We start from the raw sequence: 15776 nt of genomic DNA, 5'->3' as shown, positions 1-15776 counted from the left end.
AAGGAAAAGACGAAGAAGAAAACCGAAAAAAGGAAAAGAAAAATCATAATAAGAAAAATTATGACAAGACAAAAATATTGAAGAATAAGAAGGGGAACAGGATGATGAATTTGGAGAAAGAGAGAGATAGAGAAAAATTGAGTTAAAACTTTTAGGGACATGTAGACGCTTCAGTGACATGTAGATAGAGAGAACAAAAAGTGTGAGGGAGAGAAATATATATGGAGAGAGAGAGTGTGTGTGGGTGTGTGAGAGAGAGAGAGAGATAGAGAAATAGTAGAGAGAGTTAAACCTTCTAGGTATATGATATTAAATCTATGTTAGTTCGTATTTTATGTGTTCCTTTTTTATATTTTAAATACTTCTTACTTTAAATGTAATAATCTAAATCGTATGATATATACAATTTAGGACTAGGGGGAAGGGAGAAAATGAGAGAGAAATATTGAAAGAGAGAGAGGGAGAGCGAGAATGATAGGGAGGGACGCACAGAGGGAGAGAGAGAAAGAGTTAAAATTCTCAAGTACATGTATTCGTTTGATATAAAAGAAGAAATAAAATAAGAAAAATATAAATTAAAGTTGGAGAGAATGAAGAAGACGAAAGCGATGATGAAGAAGAAGAAAAAAAAGAAGATAAGATAAAAATATAGAAGAAAAAAAACTTAAAGAATAAGAAGTAAGAAAAGACATATAGAATGAAGAGGAGATGGAAAAAAAAATTAAAGAAAACTAGGAAGAAGATATGAGAGAATAAAGAGAGAAAAAAATAGAAAACGATGAAAAAACATAAAGAAAAAATGATAAAGAAGAAAAACTAAAAGATAAATAAGTAGAAAAAAAAATACAAAAAATAATTATGTAGAGACGAATAACTTATTTTGTCTTAGTTCAATTAATGGTAATTTATCATACTTACATAGCAAACACTTTTATCTTTAATAATTGTTTTAATCTTTTTAGATTTTGATTTATAACATTCATATGCCCGTACAAGATGCGGACCAAACACCTAAGTCATTGCTATTTTAGTAGTATATTTTTAACGTTGTCCATCATTCTATTACAATTTAAAGTTAATTGTTGTTTATGCTTGCAAACGAATGTCAAATCCCAGACCGCACTTTTTTTCTTTTTTGTGATGAGTGCTGATTTATATCTATGTCTAGTCTCAACTTGCAAAAATATTGGCAGACTTTCATGAAGTTTATAAATTTTTGGCAGACTTCAAAAATCTATCTTGCAGAATTACTTTCAATTTCAACAGACTTATCTGAAGTTTACAATTTTCTGACAGACTTCAAATTCAAGACAGCTGACTTACGTTAGGTCTGCAAATATTTGATAGACTTGCATAAAATCTTCGTGTTTTTGGAAGATTTGAAGATTCTATCCGTAGACTTGCCTAAAGTCTACTAGATGAGATTTTCAAATCTACTAAACATAAATCTACTAAACCTAAATCTACGAGATCGCCTATTTAAATTTGTCAAAAAAATTACAAACAGCTTATAATATTCATCAGAGAAGTGATTCAAAAGAAAAATACTAAAACCATATTAGGATAAAAACTAATGATATACCAAATTTTGTTTAAAATAATTAATTTATTTTCTGTAAAAAATAATTATTTAATAAAAACGTTTCTGAAAACAAAATTATAAAAATAGAAAGGGTAATTTTGGAATTATAGATTTATTTAAAGAATTAGTAGGTTATGTGAGTAATAATATATTAGAGGGGTTATTATAGCTATTTCCAAAACAATGTAGGTTATTCTAGGTAATTTTTTCTTAAAAATTTTGAAAAATTTAAGTAGGTTATTTTGGCTATTTCTAATATTTTTAGGGTTATTGTAGCAAATCTCTCAAAAAAAATGGGTAGACAAGTATTATAAGCTTCGCTTAGACTGAGAGAAAAAGCACAACTATGTTTTTTTGGGTGTGACACATCACACATGATAATAAATGGATCATACTTTTTTGTTCGTATGAAAGAATTAATAAGAGCGGGGAATTAAGGTCCAGGCATCTGTTGCTGTTGGCTCCTAAGGGCAGTAAAGTGAGCAGCAATCTGATCGTGGTGGGGAAGCTTAGGATGAACATGCTTAGCTTCCTTTAACCCTCTTTCTCCTTCTTCTTCTTCCTTTTGATCCGACCACATTGAGAACACGTTGTACACTATATGGTAACACTGACCACACTCTTTCTTTTGATAACTTCTCCTTCCCTTGTAATAGTACCTCCAACATTCCACGTCTTTGGCGATTGGGCTGCTTGAAGCTGATATTGATCGTCTGCTTGACCTCTTTCTCTCTCTTCTCTCTTCTTCAGTCTCTTTGAATCTGAATAGTACTCTCTGATCTTTCTCCACCACTTCCTCCTCTATGAAATCATCCTCATTACATACTTTTCTTTGATCCCTTGATGCTTTACTACGACGACTCTCTTCTTGTTTTTCCTCCACATCCGCATCCCTGAGAGTAAACTTATACTCTTCTGCTTCGCTCTCAGCTTCTTGAGATGGACACGTCTGAGCAGAGGTTAAATCGGAACCCGTAACTACTTCCTGTTCTTCTTCTGGCTCCCTGCTTTCTATTACCTTCACACACACGCACCAAACAAGTGCGAGATTATATACATACTCGCAACTCCCACAGCATTGAGATGCAGAGAAATTTCAAAAATTCTTTATAATAATGATAGAAATTAAGAATTACCTGTTTGTGAAATTCGGGAGTGTATTGGAGTGCCAAAACTTCGTGACGCAGGCCGTACTCCGCTGCTATCTCGGCCAACAATTTGGACTTGGCATCCTCTGATACTGAAACTATGGAGAGTTTCTCTGTAACCTGCAATTCGAGTATGTATAGTAGTACTTCCAAGGCTCAGTAGACAAAAAAAAAAAAAAAAAAAAAAGTCAAGAGAGGAAGATGGATGAAGCGACCTGAGGGTTGACACGATTGCCAGGGAGAAGATGGAGAGCCGTTGCCACAAAGGGTTGCCCGTAACGCTTCCCAAAAAGAAGCCTCAAAGTGCGTAGCTCAGGCAGGTCTCCACACCTCGCAGAGGCAAAGACAAGTGTTGAAACCGCTTCATTGATGCCATCAGAAAGTTCTCTGTGCCTCCGAATGTAGGAGAGGTGGAGGAGGATGAAGTCGGAGAATTGAAGCAGCAAGTGGTAGAGGGACATGAGATTCTCATCAAGGAAGAGATGTTGAGCCCGATGAAGAGCACGGTTTCGTTCACCAATGCGGAGCAACTGAGCTATGTCGTGGCGCAAGTTTGAGGAAATGGCGTATTTCTTGGTCTTGAGCAGCTTTAGACGACACTGAAGCTGTTTCACCACTCTCTTACACTTGGAGGCCTTTCGCCATCCCAACAGAAAACCAAACATCGTACTGTATTTGATCTGTTCGTATGTATAATCTCCAACTTTAAAGATGAATTGCTCATAATGACTGTGAAACAGAGGATTTGAGAGTTTCTAGGAGAAAGTGGGTTTTGATCATGATTATGGGGCAGTAAGTGCCCCTCGACGGTTATTACTTCCTTTTTTTTCCCCACCCTTTTTCTTGTCATTTCATCAATTATTATTATCTGATCATCCTATTAGAACTTTAAAAGATTTGAAATTATTTCCTAATGATATAAAAAAAAAAATATTTTGTAAAAATTAAACAGAGTATTTTTATTTTGTCATGCTGCTGGATAAAACACAAAATATTGAGTTATCATTTGTGTAGTAAGTTGTTATTTGGTCATGGTTCTAGACAAGAATGATCTACTAATCGGTTTCGTTCCTCGTCTTTTATATTTTTTTTAATCTTTCAAGCTAATTGCTTTCAAAATTTAAGTTCATCATGAACATTTTCCCTCGCTCCAGTTATATGGAATCTCAACAACAACAAATGTAATTTGGTTTAGATTTTAAAACGACAATGCATAGATTCTTCTCAAACGATTTATGACTCTATGAGTCTGAATCTAAACACAGCAAGATTGAAGTTAGGTAGGTGTGATTTTTAATTACTGGGTGAAATAAATAATTAATCGTAGATGTTTTTTATTTTTGTATCAAGGTTGAGATTCTTTTTCTTTTTTCAATAGAAAACGCATAGTATTCGTAAACCTAATACTTGAAAGGTGAATACATATGGGATATCTTGAAATTCTACGATATTCGGATCCAAATTCGTTAAATTCATGAAGAAATGCCACAAAAAGCAATGTCTATCATCTCTCTCTCTCTCATCATATGACAAATGTAAACTCCTTTTTAATGTATATAAATAAATAAATAAATAAAAAACATTAACTGGGGGCATTAATGGAGGTCACACAAAAGAAGGGACAGAGAAGGCAAATTGAAGGTGATTGCATACAAAAGTACGTCTTTCAGTTTTGTACAGAGGAAGCTCATGACACTCACCAAAGAAGGCAGCACGAATGATATTCAAGTTTTTAATTAGGCTTCGCTTCTTGTGATTCTACTCTTACTACGTCTCCTCGAAATTTATATCATTTCATACGTTCGATCTTGTTTTCATGTGACTCTCCTCTACTCTACCGTGAATCTCTTCAATTTCATAAACGCTATGTTAACGATATCTCCATATCATATATACCTTCTTTCTCACCGTACGTATCACATACTACTTCATCCCAATTCGCAATTTTCCAGTTTTACTATTCTCACAATATCACACATGAAGTCTCTTCTTGTCCTTGTCCTCTTCCTCTCTTTCTTCTTATGCTCTCTCTTCGCTACTAGGCATTTCCCAAAGCCCCCCTATCCAAGTATGTCGATCGTATGCTATTCTCTCTCCCTCTCACTCTCCTTAATTCCGCACCTCTTTCACTATCTTCAAGCTCTCTAACTAGTTCATGTTTGTGTGTGCGTGCGCAGGTCATCATCATGTGGGAATGACGTCGACGACGGGGACACTACTGAAGCGTCAGAGGAGGCCGGACACGGTGCAGGTGGCTGGGTCTAGGTTGCCGGACTGCTCACACGCGTGTGGCTCATGCTCCCCATGCCGTCTTGTGATGGTGAGCTTCGTATGTGCATCGCTGGAAGAGGCTGAGACTTGTCCCATGGCTTATAAGTGCATGTGCAACAACAAATCATACCCCGTCCCATGATGAGCACGCAGCCTCTCCTACACTAATGATGCATTGATCAACTGTTTTGTTTTCCTTTTGCTTCTCCGGGTACATGACTATCGATGTGTACGTATAGGATGCATATGCCTCTTTTAACTTTCTTGTTTTTTCATCTGGATTTGGTGCTCTAGTTCCTCTACTTTAAGTAGTTAGGGTCGAAATCTTGAAACATACGCTTTATTAAATTAGTTAAGCCACTCAAAAGTGTGATTTTGTCAAAACCGAGAGAAGCCACTCAACTAATTGGGCTCATTATTATGGGCCATGAGGCCGCATTTCAGACTGCAACAACCAAATTAGAGAGAGAATCATATTCCAAAGGGCACATCGTACATTATACGTTGCTGCCACCAAACTTTGGAGGCTCTCTAATAAATTAGCACACTCCACGTTCTCTGCCCATTTGTTACACTCCATCTATTTTCAACCATCTCATCTCACCTTCGTTAAATGTTCCCACAGTTAGCTCAATAATTCACTATATACACTCACATACGCCTTCCCTCCACATGCAAGATCAAACAAACACCTACCTTCACTCTTTACCTTCCTCGACTTTTCTCACTGCAACAAGAACAAATATGGCTTCTTCCCTGCTCACACCCGCAGTCGCAGTCACTTTGGTGCTTCTTAGCCTTCTGCTTGGATCTGCAGAGCAAGTGAGCGGACTGCGTCACATGCCCAAGTCCCATAAGACCACTGATGTCAAACACCCTGACTTTCTTGTCACAATTGAGCCCAAACCAACGGTTCTCATCCCTGGTGTTGGAAGGTTCTTACTTCCTCCCAAATGTAAGAAGCCATTCTACCCTTACAATCCTGTCACCGGAGCTCCTCTCACCGGTGGGTCTATCCCATCATATGGTGGTGGACAAGGGGCCGGAACTCGCACCCAACTCCCTGGTGGCGATGATACGCTTGTCCCAAACCCAGGATATGAAGCTCCAACCCCGACCATTGGAGCTGGCACTGGAACCAACGGCCAAGTTCCACCAGTGCCACTACCCTGAGTTTATTATATAAAAAAAAAAACTATCAACAAATAAGCATTTCTTAGATGCATAAGAGTCTTCTATTTTGCTGTCTTAATTCTTGGATTCATATGTAATGTAGCCTTCTGGTTTATTAGCCGTTACGTTTTGAACTATATGTTTTGCCATCTCTCTATATCTGCTACAAAAAAGAGAGGAGCTTGTGTCATGTTCTTCAGTTTATGTCTTCAGAAGAAATCTAGAGCATTTGTTTACATACCATTATAATAAATAAACAAATTGTTTTGCAGATACCTGTACTCTTCCAATTATCAGTAGATACTACTCATACGAAATATATTAGATGCAGAAAAGTAAACCATCAAAGTTGAAATTGTGATAAAAAAGACTAATCAAGATTGAAGGAAACCATATTGATTATCCCCTAAGACACGCAGAGCCCACCGATATGAACCAATAATGTAGACCTGATCAATTGTAGGGTTGAGGCACTCAATATCTTGAGGTTGATGAAACAAAGAAAGTGACAGATGGGGGTTGATAATATATGTAGATGAGATCTCAGTGCTGATGACCTGAAAGGCTATCCCAACATTCATTGCTCAGCCTGCGCCAAGTCTTATTGGTTGATTTTATGATCCAAGAGTTTAGGAGCAGCAACCTCTAGAAATAAAAGGTACACTAATTGCGTAGACCTTCTCAAAACTAAAACCAAAAGATACACAAACAACAATAATCTGTATTTCTAAAATTAAAAAAGGGGTCAATAAGTTAATGGTAACTGGTAAGTCCCCATTACTACAGTATCAAGTCAACAATGCTCCTAAAAGAGCCGTCGTAAATATCAGAGAAAGATGATATATTCAACAAGGACAATGATAGTATGGGAAAGAGAGAGCGAGAGAGAGAGAGAGAGAGAGAGAGAGAGAGAGAGAGAGAGAGTAGTCACACATTGGATATTGCCATACTGGAGAATGATAGTATTACAATTTCTCATGATTATTCAGAACGTTGCGGAAGTATTGTGAATGGCGTACCCGCAGAATAAACAAAGAAATATAAGTGAAAGAATTCACATACGATGGCATAATGTTGAAAGAATTATCTATGAGGAGGAAGGAGGAGCAACTCGATCAGCCTCTATCATCGACTTTATGTAGTACTCTCCTGCTTTGTACGAAGACCTCACCATTGGCCCTGATGCGACGTACCTGAAGCCCTGTTTACCATATATGTATCAGCACATTCCATTTAGCCTTCTTCTACTTGTCAGCATATACAAAATATATAAAAACTTGAAAGCAAGGAAGGGAGCATTACCATTTCCATGCCAAGAAGGCGATACCTCTCAAAGGCCTCTGGTGTCACGTACTCGGCTACTGGCATGTGCCGCTTAGACGGACGCATATATTGGCCGAATGTCATTACGTCAACCCCTGCTGCTCTCACTTTCTCCATAGTCTTGACGACTTGATCAGGGGTCTCTCCACATCCGAGCATTACTGAGGTCTTTGTCAGGGTGCCTGCAGGTGCATGGTGCTTAGCCATCCTAAGCACATCCAGGGACTGCTCAAAGTTAGCACGATGGTCTCGCACAAAACTCTGAAGCTCTTCAACTGTCTCAATGTTGTGGGCAAAGACGTCAAGCCCTGACTTGGACACCTTCTCCACACATCCACCATCTCCACGGAAGTCAGGAACTAGAATCATCCGGAAAAGGAAAACAGATTAAAAGTCCTCATATTCATCATGATCAAACACGGAAACCTCAATTGCCAACATCAATTACCTAGAGCTTCTATCAACATCTCCGGCTTCAACGTTTTCAGTCTCTGAACAGTTTCAGCAAAATGGGCACTCCCCTGATCAGGCAAATCATCACGATCTACACTGGTGATGACGACATAATCTACCCCCCAGGATGCGATTGCTTCAGCAACATTGTTAGGTTCATTTGGGTCAGGCGGTGGAGGTGTACGCGATGTCTTGACGTTACAAAACCTAAAATAGAAGCCCTTTCTTTGTTTCAGAGAAAAAAAGACAAAATCAAAAGCCCATTTGAGGAGGGAGGGAGGGAGATATGGTGAATTCACCTGCAGCCGCGTGTACAGGTGTCCCCGAGGATCATAATGGTGGCGGTGGCGGTTCCAGTTTCGCCACCAGACCAGCACTCGCCGAGGTTGGGACACTTGGCCTCCTCGCAGACGGTGTGAAGCTTAAGGTCTCTCAGCTTCTTCTTGATCTGGACATACCTCTCGCCGCCGGGAATAGACTCCTTCATCCATTTAGGCTTGGGGAGGGGCTTCTTCTTCGTCCCAACCTCCACGGAGTAGGAATCGCCGTGGATGAAATCGGTGAGGGAAGGGGAGTCATCCGCCAGCCGCGCTCGAAGAGCCTCCAGGCTCCTCGGGGATTGTGTTACGGTGGCGGGGGTTACCGGCGACGAAGAGGAGAAGAATCTCGACGCCGGTCGAAGGATTCGGGAGACAAGGGCGGAGCGGGATTGCATCTCAAACTCCGAGAAAGAGAGAGAAAAGTCCCCGATTTAGGAGGATTCGTTCTCACCGGTGACGAGTTTAAGGTGATGGATGATGACCCCTCCACTTCGCTGAGAAGGTTTCGTTTTGAGCCTTTTGTTTTTCTTAATAAGCACAGGCCCATTATATTTATTATGGTCACGGCCTATTACATTTATAATATCCAATCAGAACTCAGAAGAGATAAAAATATATATTTTTTTTTTAGTCAAAATAAAAATATAATCTATTATATAAAGAGTGAGTTGTGTCTCACAAACTTGACATCTAAGCACCCATTCTTTTGACACATCAGCTTCTAAAAAATTATTAAATTTTTATTATTTAATAATTTTTAAAAACTTCTTCGTAAATAAGCATCAATTTATCACTTAAATCATTGAATTTAGTGATAAACATACATTTATTAAGATAACTCTCCTAAAAAGTGTGATAATGATTTCTCCTTATATACAAGTTATCTTAGTTAGATTACTGAACCAAAAATAAGAAAAATATAGGAGCAGTCATAAAAGGCCGAGAGAGAATATGAGAAATAAGAAAGAACTTAAAAAAAAGGAGAAAGAGTCGTGAAAAGAGGAAGATAAGAGAAGAGAGGACAAGCCGTGAGTAAGAGAGTGAGAGAGAGGAGGAGATTAATGATAAAGAAAAAAAAAGAAGCAGAGAGAGCACATAAACAAGAGGAAGGAGAACAAGTGTCCGGAAATCAGAATGGATGACGTTGCAGAGAAAGAATAGATCATCACCATCGCAAAGGAGAATATTGAGAAAGGTCTATCTGTTTGAGGAAGTAAGGAAAAGAGGAATCAAAGCAAATCAGAGTGACTATTAGATACAATATCAATTACTAACTCAACAGAGAATCATAGATGATTAATGATAAAGAAAAAAAAGAAGCAGAGAGAGCACATAAACAAGAGGAAGGAGAACAAGTGTCCGGAAATCAGGATGGATGACGTTGCAGAGAAAGAATAGATCATCACCATCGCAAAGAGAATATTGAGAAAGGTCTATCTGTTTGAGGAAGTAAGGAAAAGTGGAATCAAAGCAAATCAGAGTGACTATTAGATACAATATCAATTACTAACTCAACAGAGAATCATAGATGACCTATAAAAGCTTTCGATTTCTTTATTTCAGTAGACATCAAAATATCCATGCAAAGGCTAAGCAGTCACTATACAACTTTCCTTTGCATGGAGACCACCAATGAGGGTCTATATTTTATTAGTCTAATTGTGATTATGTGTAGGATATACTAGCTGATCAATAAGTAGCAGTGTTATTGTATAACTTAAGAGTTCTTTGATTATAATTTACCAAAAGTTTATTTATTTTTTTATAATATAAAGTTTATGTAAATGTTTGTGGATACGTATGACAGTTTGTTTAGCTAATTAATGGTTAAAATAAAAAATCTACTAATTATTTTAATACATTCCATAGAAATGCTTATGACCTACTAAACGGAGGTAAATGTATTTTACCATGTTCAAAAAAGAAGGATTATTGAAAGTTTGGCACCAATCATGTAGGAACTAAGTAGAACAAAAGATGAAGGAATGAGTAGTAAAATGTTGTTGTTTAAAGAATCTATTTGAGTGTGTATGTCTGTAGTGTTTAGAAGGATTGGATTAGGATTGTGTTTTGGTGATTTCATTGGCAAATGTTATCGTCTAATTAGGTTTTTTTAAGAAAATTACAAATCCAAAATACAAAAAGAGTTTTCAATGCGGATTTAGAGTAATATTTTAATATTGCAACTATAATTTTTAACGATGTGAAACAAAGAAATCTATATTATTGTGGTTAAGGGAGAGCTAAAAAAATTTCATAGGAGTAGAGAGAAGTGAGCATAACATGATATAATCTAAAATACATCAGTACATTCAGGTTAAACTATAGATTTTTAGAACAATTTAATAGATAAAAAACTAAAAATGTCTCTGTTTTTAAATATGTATAACAGAAATAATAGATTTTTACACAGTAATAAGGTTATCAATTTGTTGTGAGATTTAAAAAAATGCATAGCAAAAAAAACCTGCGTGTATACGCGGGTATTCATCTAGTCGGTAATAATAATACTCCCTCTGTTCAGAATTATTTGATGTTTTAAAAGGTTTTTTTTGTTCAGAATTATTTGATGTTCTCACTTTTCAATGCAAAATTTAATGAATTTTTATAGTTTTTGACTTTTTATATTCTGCATATTGTCTTCTTATTGGCTGAATGATATTTAAATGATTATAGATAATATTTTTAGTATAAGAAAAATAAAAATTAAATGAATTTTTAAACTGTGTGCAAAAACTTTAAACATCAAATAATTCTGAACAGAGGGAGTATGTGAGAGGAGGATGATTGTGCAATAAAAATACGGCCTTAACCAATGAGATAGTAGTAGTCTTCTCTTTAGGGAAAATTAGCTTTTTTAAACTTGAAGTATTTATAAATGTTAATTTCATACCCGAATTTATATCCAGTGCTAAAACATACATCAAGTTCATAACGTTTCAAATTTCATACTTAAACTTTAATTTTGTGCTAAAACCTACTTCAAACGAAACGGTGTTAACATTCTGTTATGTAGTGTCCATGTGGCTAACACATAAGGTATGACGTGGTTTAAGCTAAAAACGACGAAGTTTAAAATTACTAAGCAAATCGGTTTTTCTTCGAACTATCCCCATCATCTTTATTCTTTACTAACCGGTCCACCAAAAGACTCCTTGGCCGAGTCATTGCCGCCATTTTGAGCATATGCCTTGAGCTTTAATGGGGATTTGCAGAAATGGACATGATGATGAGGAGTGCTGAGTGAAAAGCAACGAGTATTCAACGTTATATAGGAACCAAGGGTCTCAATGTCAACATCGTCAATAAAGGCTTTGAGATCAAGGATGTTTCTTCCGAGTTAACTCCACCTGCGATTGAGAAACAGAGGCCAAAGGATATGTGAATTTACCCAGATGATCTAAGAACTCAAATTGTCTGAATCAATAAACTTTCAGTGAGGGTGAGAAAAGGCAATTACACATTACAGATAGCGAAATTAAAAGCGGGTTCTTTCAGATATTGGACTCGATGGCTACAATTAAATCTCACAAAGCCAACTTCCATACATAAACCTTATAAGATTCTGAGATGAGCTATAGATTTCCTTAGGCCAAAACACCTTTCGCTCAGCCTTTGACTTCTCTCTCCTTCCCTCCTCATCTTCAAACCTTAGCAGCTAAAACCAAAATTGCCTCGGTAACCTGAGTTTCTTCTCCTTTCTCTCCGTCACTGCAATCTTGGTATCCACACAATTCTTGGATCGAATTGCCTTGGTTTAAACTGTTCCCTGAGCTCTGTTCTCCAGCAATGAATCGCTGTAGCTCTTCAATATCCCACTGCTGTTTACATCATTTGATAGCGACTAAAAAACTAAAAAGACATCTACTTCCCAGAAATTAGATAATCACGAACACAGAATAAGGTGAAATGCTGTAAGCCCTAACCCGAACAGCTCGAAGAAGACATTTGCTCTTCAATCATTATTTTTTGAAACCCCTAGTTCTATTTCCAGTTTGTCGAGAGTTTAAAGAGAGAGAAGAAACTAAGAAAAACAATAACTGTCATCGTTTAGTAAATTTTTTAGCCTAAACTCATACGAGGTTGTTTTTTTTCCAGAAAACCAAATGATTTCGCAGTTCTTACGACGAACGTGTAATCCAACGTGTCATCCACATCCACTTAAAATAACGGAGACTTAACACTATTTAGATGATCAAAGGTTTAGCACAAAATTGATAGTTCAGGTATGAGATTTAAATTAAAACGAAGTTCACGTTTGTTTTAGCACTGATAGTAAATTCGAGTCTGAATTTAACATCTTCTCATAGTTAAGGTAGGAAATAGCCAATTTTTCTTCTCTTTAGTAACGTTTGTTGGTTAGTTCTGATTTAGTAAACTCAGGACTCGGCTGTGAAAGTGCTTGACCCTGACGTGCCAAACAAACATAAAACGAAAAGAAACGCACTCGCACGACTTTTTTTTTCTTTTCGAAACGAAACGAAACGAAACGAAACGCAACCGCACTTTCCTTATTCTTCCCTCTCTGAAATTTCTTCATTCACTCCAAATCCGCTCTGATCCATTCCGATTGGATCTGCCGCGTACGGTGCAATGTCTCGCTACCAGTCTACTTCCTTTGACGACGGCGAGGTTAATCCCTTTGCGGTAAGCTTCCGCGTTTACATTCTATCAAGGGATTCATTCCACTTTTTTTGTTTTTTTTTGGAAATTGCAATGTTAGATCTGCCTCTTCTGATATTGATTTCTCAGATACGTGTTTGTGTGTTGAAGTAATGTTACTCGTAATTAATACTAGTCGTCTAATCCCTGGGATCCAAATTTCGTCAATCGATTTATTCATGCGCTCTCTTGTGTTCGTATGGTTATCTTATCGGCTTCGAGATGTGAGTGTCGAAATGTAATTTGCGTTGAGTAAGTTGAGGGGAATTGATGCTCAATGTAACGCTTTCCATTCACCCACCCACGGATTCCATAGCTTCTATTGTTTGTGAAACTCAGTTCAGTGATAATTATCAAACTATGGTGGAATTGCCTTTCTTTTCTTTTTTTCTATGTTCTTTAGGGTGGCTATTGATACTCTTTCTTGTCTTGTTGGATATTTGTCTCTGATGACTGATGCTCTAAAGGTTTTCCAAGAAATATCTCTCTTGCTCCTTAAACACCCATAACTGCTCTTGCTTTTTGTAGTTTCTCCTTCACCCTCATTTTTTGTGTATTGAATCTTTCAGAATCCTGGAACTGTTCCAGCTGCAACCTCAAAGCTTTCACCTCTTCCCCCTGAGCCGTATGACCGCGGTGCCACTATTGATGTTCCTCTTGACTCTGGAAAGGTATTTTCTACACCCAGAGATGCCTATTCACCAAGTATATAAAATCCCTGAGATTAATTGGCTTTCTAGGATCTGAAATCTAAGGAGAAAGAACTCCAGGCAAAAGAGGCTGAATTGAAGAGGCGGGAGCAGGTAATCTGTGATTGGATACTAATGTCACTTCTCAAACTGGTCAGCTGTTGATGTTTCATTTTCCTTGAGCCAACACTAATTACTCTTCTTCTAATTGCATATCATTTTTGAAGCCTTATATGGGTGAAAACATATTTAGCTTGTCAACGGTCTCGTTTTATCTAATCTGTTAAGCTTGGCCACAATGGTTATGTATATATTTATGTGGCTTCTGATATCTTTTTGTGTTACTACTGCGCAGGAACTCAAGCGGAAAGAAGATGCTATAGCACAGGGTATCATTGTCAATTTTATCTTTTTTTAGAGACCTCACATTTTGTTCCATGTGAAGTTGCTCATGCTTTCATCTTCTGTTTGGTAGCCGGGATTGTGATAGAAGATAAAAACTGGCCTCCGTTTTTCCCTCTCATCCATCACGACATTTCGAATGAGATACCTATCCATCTGCAGAGAATCCAATATGTTGCATTCACATCATTGCTGGGTATATGTTTTCTCTGTCTCATAAGGGGCAAACCATCTGCAGTTGCGAAAGTGCTGGATTTCCTTCAATTATTAGTAAACGATCGCTTTCTCTGTTTTGCAGGTCTTGTGGTGTGCCTGTTATGGAACATTGTGGCAGTTACCACCGCGTGGATTAAGGGAGAAGGTTAGTTTTGGAACAGTTAAAAAGTTGCCAAGTAGATTGAGCACGTATGATGCTAATCTGCAGAATCGTGTACTTTGAGTGTAGGTCCAACTATATGGTTTCTAGCTATTATCTATTTCATATCGGGAGTTCCTGGAGCATATGTTATGTGGTATCGCCCTCTTTATCGTGCCATGAGGTATATTGCGTATCCATGCCACTTAAGATTGTTCTTTATAAATTCTGTACTCTATATGCTGCTGTGTAGTGTGTGTGTTCCTTCAGTTAAAGAAAGAGAGAGAAAGAAAAAAACTGAAGTTACAGATAGCATCTTAATAAAGAGTAAGAAATAAAAGGAGTTGAGAGTGAGTGTGGGTTGATTTGGTTGTGTGCAGGACTGATAGTGCTTTGAAGTTTGGGTGGTTTTTCTTCACGTATCTGGTGAGTTTTCGATTCGGGTTTCATGAATTAATGTTGGATTTGACACATCCGAAGGAGGAAGAGAGTAAAAGCTTGAAATAAAAAATGCAGTTTCACATAGGGTTTTGTGTGTTTGCGGCGGTGGCTCCTCCAATAATCTTCAAGGGAAAATCGCTGACGTAAGTAGCAAATTAGTATCTAAAACACAAGAAAAGAAAGAGGTAAGAGTAAGCTGAGATGGAATGATGATGATGTTGTGTTATGCAGGGGGATTTTGCCGGCGATTGACGTGTTGAGCGGGAATATATTGGTTGGGGTAAGTAGGAAAGCTTTAGGTAGCCAAATATCTGAAACTGATGTGGAATTTTTTTGAGTTGGCTAACTTTGGTGGGGAAAACTCAAAACTGTGGCAGATATTCTACTTCATTGGGTTTGGGTTCTTCTGCCTGGAGTCACTTGTGAGCATTTGGGTTATTCAGGTTCCCTTCCCTCCCTTCCTGCATCGATTAGATTTGGTTTTCTTAGACTAATAATTGTACGTTTGTGTGTGGGAACAGCAAGTATATATGTACTTCAGGGGGAGCGGGAAAGCAGCAGAGATGAAGCAAGAGGCAACAAGACGAGCAATGATGGCAGCTCTCTGACAACCCTTGAGTCCTCTTATCATCTTCCATTTTTTCCCAGAAGATAACATACAAACAGATCCTCTCCTCTACTCTTTTTTTTTAAGGGGATTTTGCTTAACTCGCCACTCACTCCTAAGTGTAACTTAACTTCTTACTTGCTTTTGTTTTTTTTTTGTTTTGACTATCACTGAAAGAAGGCGCCCATATTCTGATATCATAAATATGCAAGTTGAAATATATTTATCCCTTTTTACAATTAGGTAGCTTTGTTGATCAACGGTCATCATTATGTTGCAAAATAATACTCCACTACGAAAGTGAGAAAAGTCAATGGCTATTGTTAATGGGGAAATGGGCTTTTCTCTGT

The 15776-nt window shown here is 37.6% G+C and overlaps 5 protein-coding genes across 5 annotated transcripts; 3 read left to right on the top strand and 2 right to left on the bottom strand.

Annotated features, from left to right (window-relative positions):
• Window positions 1-2015: 2015 nt before the first annotated feature.
• Window positions 2016-3395, bottom strand: LOC18025578. The gene is made up of 3 exons (XM_006408964.1): window positions 2946-3395; window positions 2719-2850; window positions 2016-2600 (listed from the first exon to the last, which is right to left on the bottom strand). Exons 1-3 carry the CDS (start codon window positions 3393-3395, stop codon window positions 2016-2018), a joined length of 1167 nt encoding a protein of 388 aa, XP_006409027.1.
• A 1110-nt stretch (window positions 3396-4505) lies between these two features.
• LOC18025577 (protein EPIDERMAL PATTERNING FACTOR 1) lies at window positions 4506-5354 on the top strand. Its single transcript, XM_006408963.2, has 2 exons — window positions 4506-4798; window positions 4908-5354. Exons 1-2 carry the CDS (start codon window positions 4597-4599, stop codon window positions 5141-5143), a joined length of 438 nt encoding a protein of 145 aa, XP_006409026.2. The 5' UTR covers window positions 4506-4596; the 3' UTR covers window positions 5144-5354.
• A 278-nt stretch (window positions 5355-5632) lies between these two features.
• On the top strand, window positions 5633-6424 carry LOC18025576 (putative cell wall protein). The gene has a single exon (XM_006408962.2). The coding sequence runs from the start codon at window positions 5674-5676 to the stop codon at window positions 6172-6174; it is 501 nt and encodes a 166-aa protein (XP_006409025.1). The 5' UTR covers window positions 5633-5673; the 3' UTR covers window positions 6175-6424.
• A 669-nt stretch (window positions 6425-7093) lies between these two features.
• LOC18025575 (lipoyl synthase, mitochondrial) lies at window positions 7094-8757 on the bottom strand. Its single transcript, XM_006408961.2, has 4 exons — window positions 8250-8757; window positions 7946-8157; window positions 7477-7856; window positions 7094-7375 (listed from the first exon to the last, which is right to left on the bottom strand). The coding sequence occupies exons 1-4, from the start codon at window positions 8663-8665 to the stop codon at window positions 7262-7264; spliced, it is 1122 nt and encodes a 373-aa protein (XP_006409024.1). The 5' UTR covers window positions 8666-8757; the 3' UTR covers window positions 7094-7261.
• Window positions 8758-12765: 4008 nt separating this feature from the next.
• Window positions 12766-15630, top strand: LOC18025574 (secretory carrier-associated membrane protein 1). The gene is made up of 12 exons (XM_006408960.2): window positions 12766-12917; window positions 13502-13603; window positions 13673-13735; window positions 13977-14010; window positions 14097-14219; window positions 14322-14384; window positions 14469-14562; window positions 14759-14804; window positions 14895-14962; window positions 15051-15099; window positions 15197-15262; window positions 15341-15630. Exons 1-12 carry the CDS (start codon window positions 12864-12866, stop codon window positions 15425-15427), a joined length of 849 nt encoding a protein of 282 aa, XP_006409023.1. The 5' UTR covers window positions 12766-12863; the 3' UTR covers window positions 15428-15630.
• Window positions 15631-15776: the final 146 nt, after the last annotated feature.

The sequence above is a fragment of the Eutrema salsugineum genome, unplaced genomic scaffold (assembly GCF_000478725.1).
Source record: "Eutrema salsugineum unplaced genomic scaffold, Eutsalg1_0 scaffold_12, whole genome shotgun sequence".
Lineage (NCBI taxonomy): Eukaryota > Viridiplantae > Streptophyta > Magnoliopsida > Brassicales > Brassicaceae > Eutrema > Eutrema salsugineum.
The sequence above is the reverse complement of the archived record's forward strand: the minus strand, read 5'-3'. Positions and strand labels throughout refer to the sequence as shown.

Bases quoted from the DNA above. Each gene is read 5' to 3' on its own strand.
- LOC18025578 (XM_006408964.1), bottom strand. From the start codon at position 3,395: ATGTTTGGTTTTCTGTTGGGATGGCGAAAGGCCTCCAAGTGTAAGAGA. The intron at 2,851-2,945 runs GTCGCTTCATCC...CTCGAATTGCAG, and splicing joins GCAATCGTGTCAACCCTCAG to GTTACAGAGAAACTCTCCAT. The intron at 2,601-2,718 runs GTAATTCTTAAT...GTGTGTGTGAAG, and splicing joins CTCCCGAATTTCACAAACAG to GTAATAGAAAGCAGGGAGCC.
- LOC18025577 (XM_006408963.2), top strand. From the start codon at position 4,597: ATGTTAACGATATCTCCATATCATATATACCTTCTTTCTCACCGTACG. The intron at 4,799-4,907 runs GTATGTCGATCG...GTGCGTGCGCAG, and splicing joins CCCAAAGCCCCCCTATCCAA to GTCATCATCATGTGGGAATG.
- LOC18025576 (XM_006408962.2), top strand. From the start codon at position 5,674: ATGCAAGATCAAACAAACACCTACCTTCACTCTTTACCTTCCTCGACT.
- LOC18025575 (XM_006408961.2), bottom strand. From the start codon at position 8,665: ATGCAATCCCGCTCCGCCCTTGTCTCCCGAATCCTTCGACCGGCGTCG. The intron at 8,158-8,249 runs GTGAATTCACCA...CTTCTATTTTAG, and splicing joins ACCTGTACACGCGGCTGCAG to GTTTTGTAACGTCAAGACAT. The intron at 7,376-7,476 runs GTAATGCTCCCT...TATGGTAAACAG, and splicing joins GCCTTCTTGGCATGGAAATG to GGCTTCAGGTACGTCGCATC.
- LOC18025574 (XM_006408960.2), top strand. From the start codon at position 12,864: ATGTCTCGCTACCAGTCTACTTCCTTTGACGACGGCGAGGTTAATCCC. The intron at 14,011-14,096 runs GTATCATTGTCA...TCTGTTTGGTAG, and splicing joins AGAAGATGCTATAGCACAGG to CCGGGATTGTGATAGAAGAT. The intron at 14,805-14,894 runs GTGAGTTTTCGA...TAAAAAATGCAG, and splicing joins GGTTTTTCTTCACGTATCTG to TTTCACATAGGGTTTTGTGT.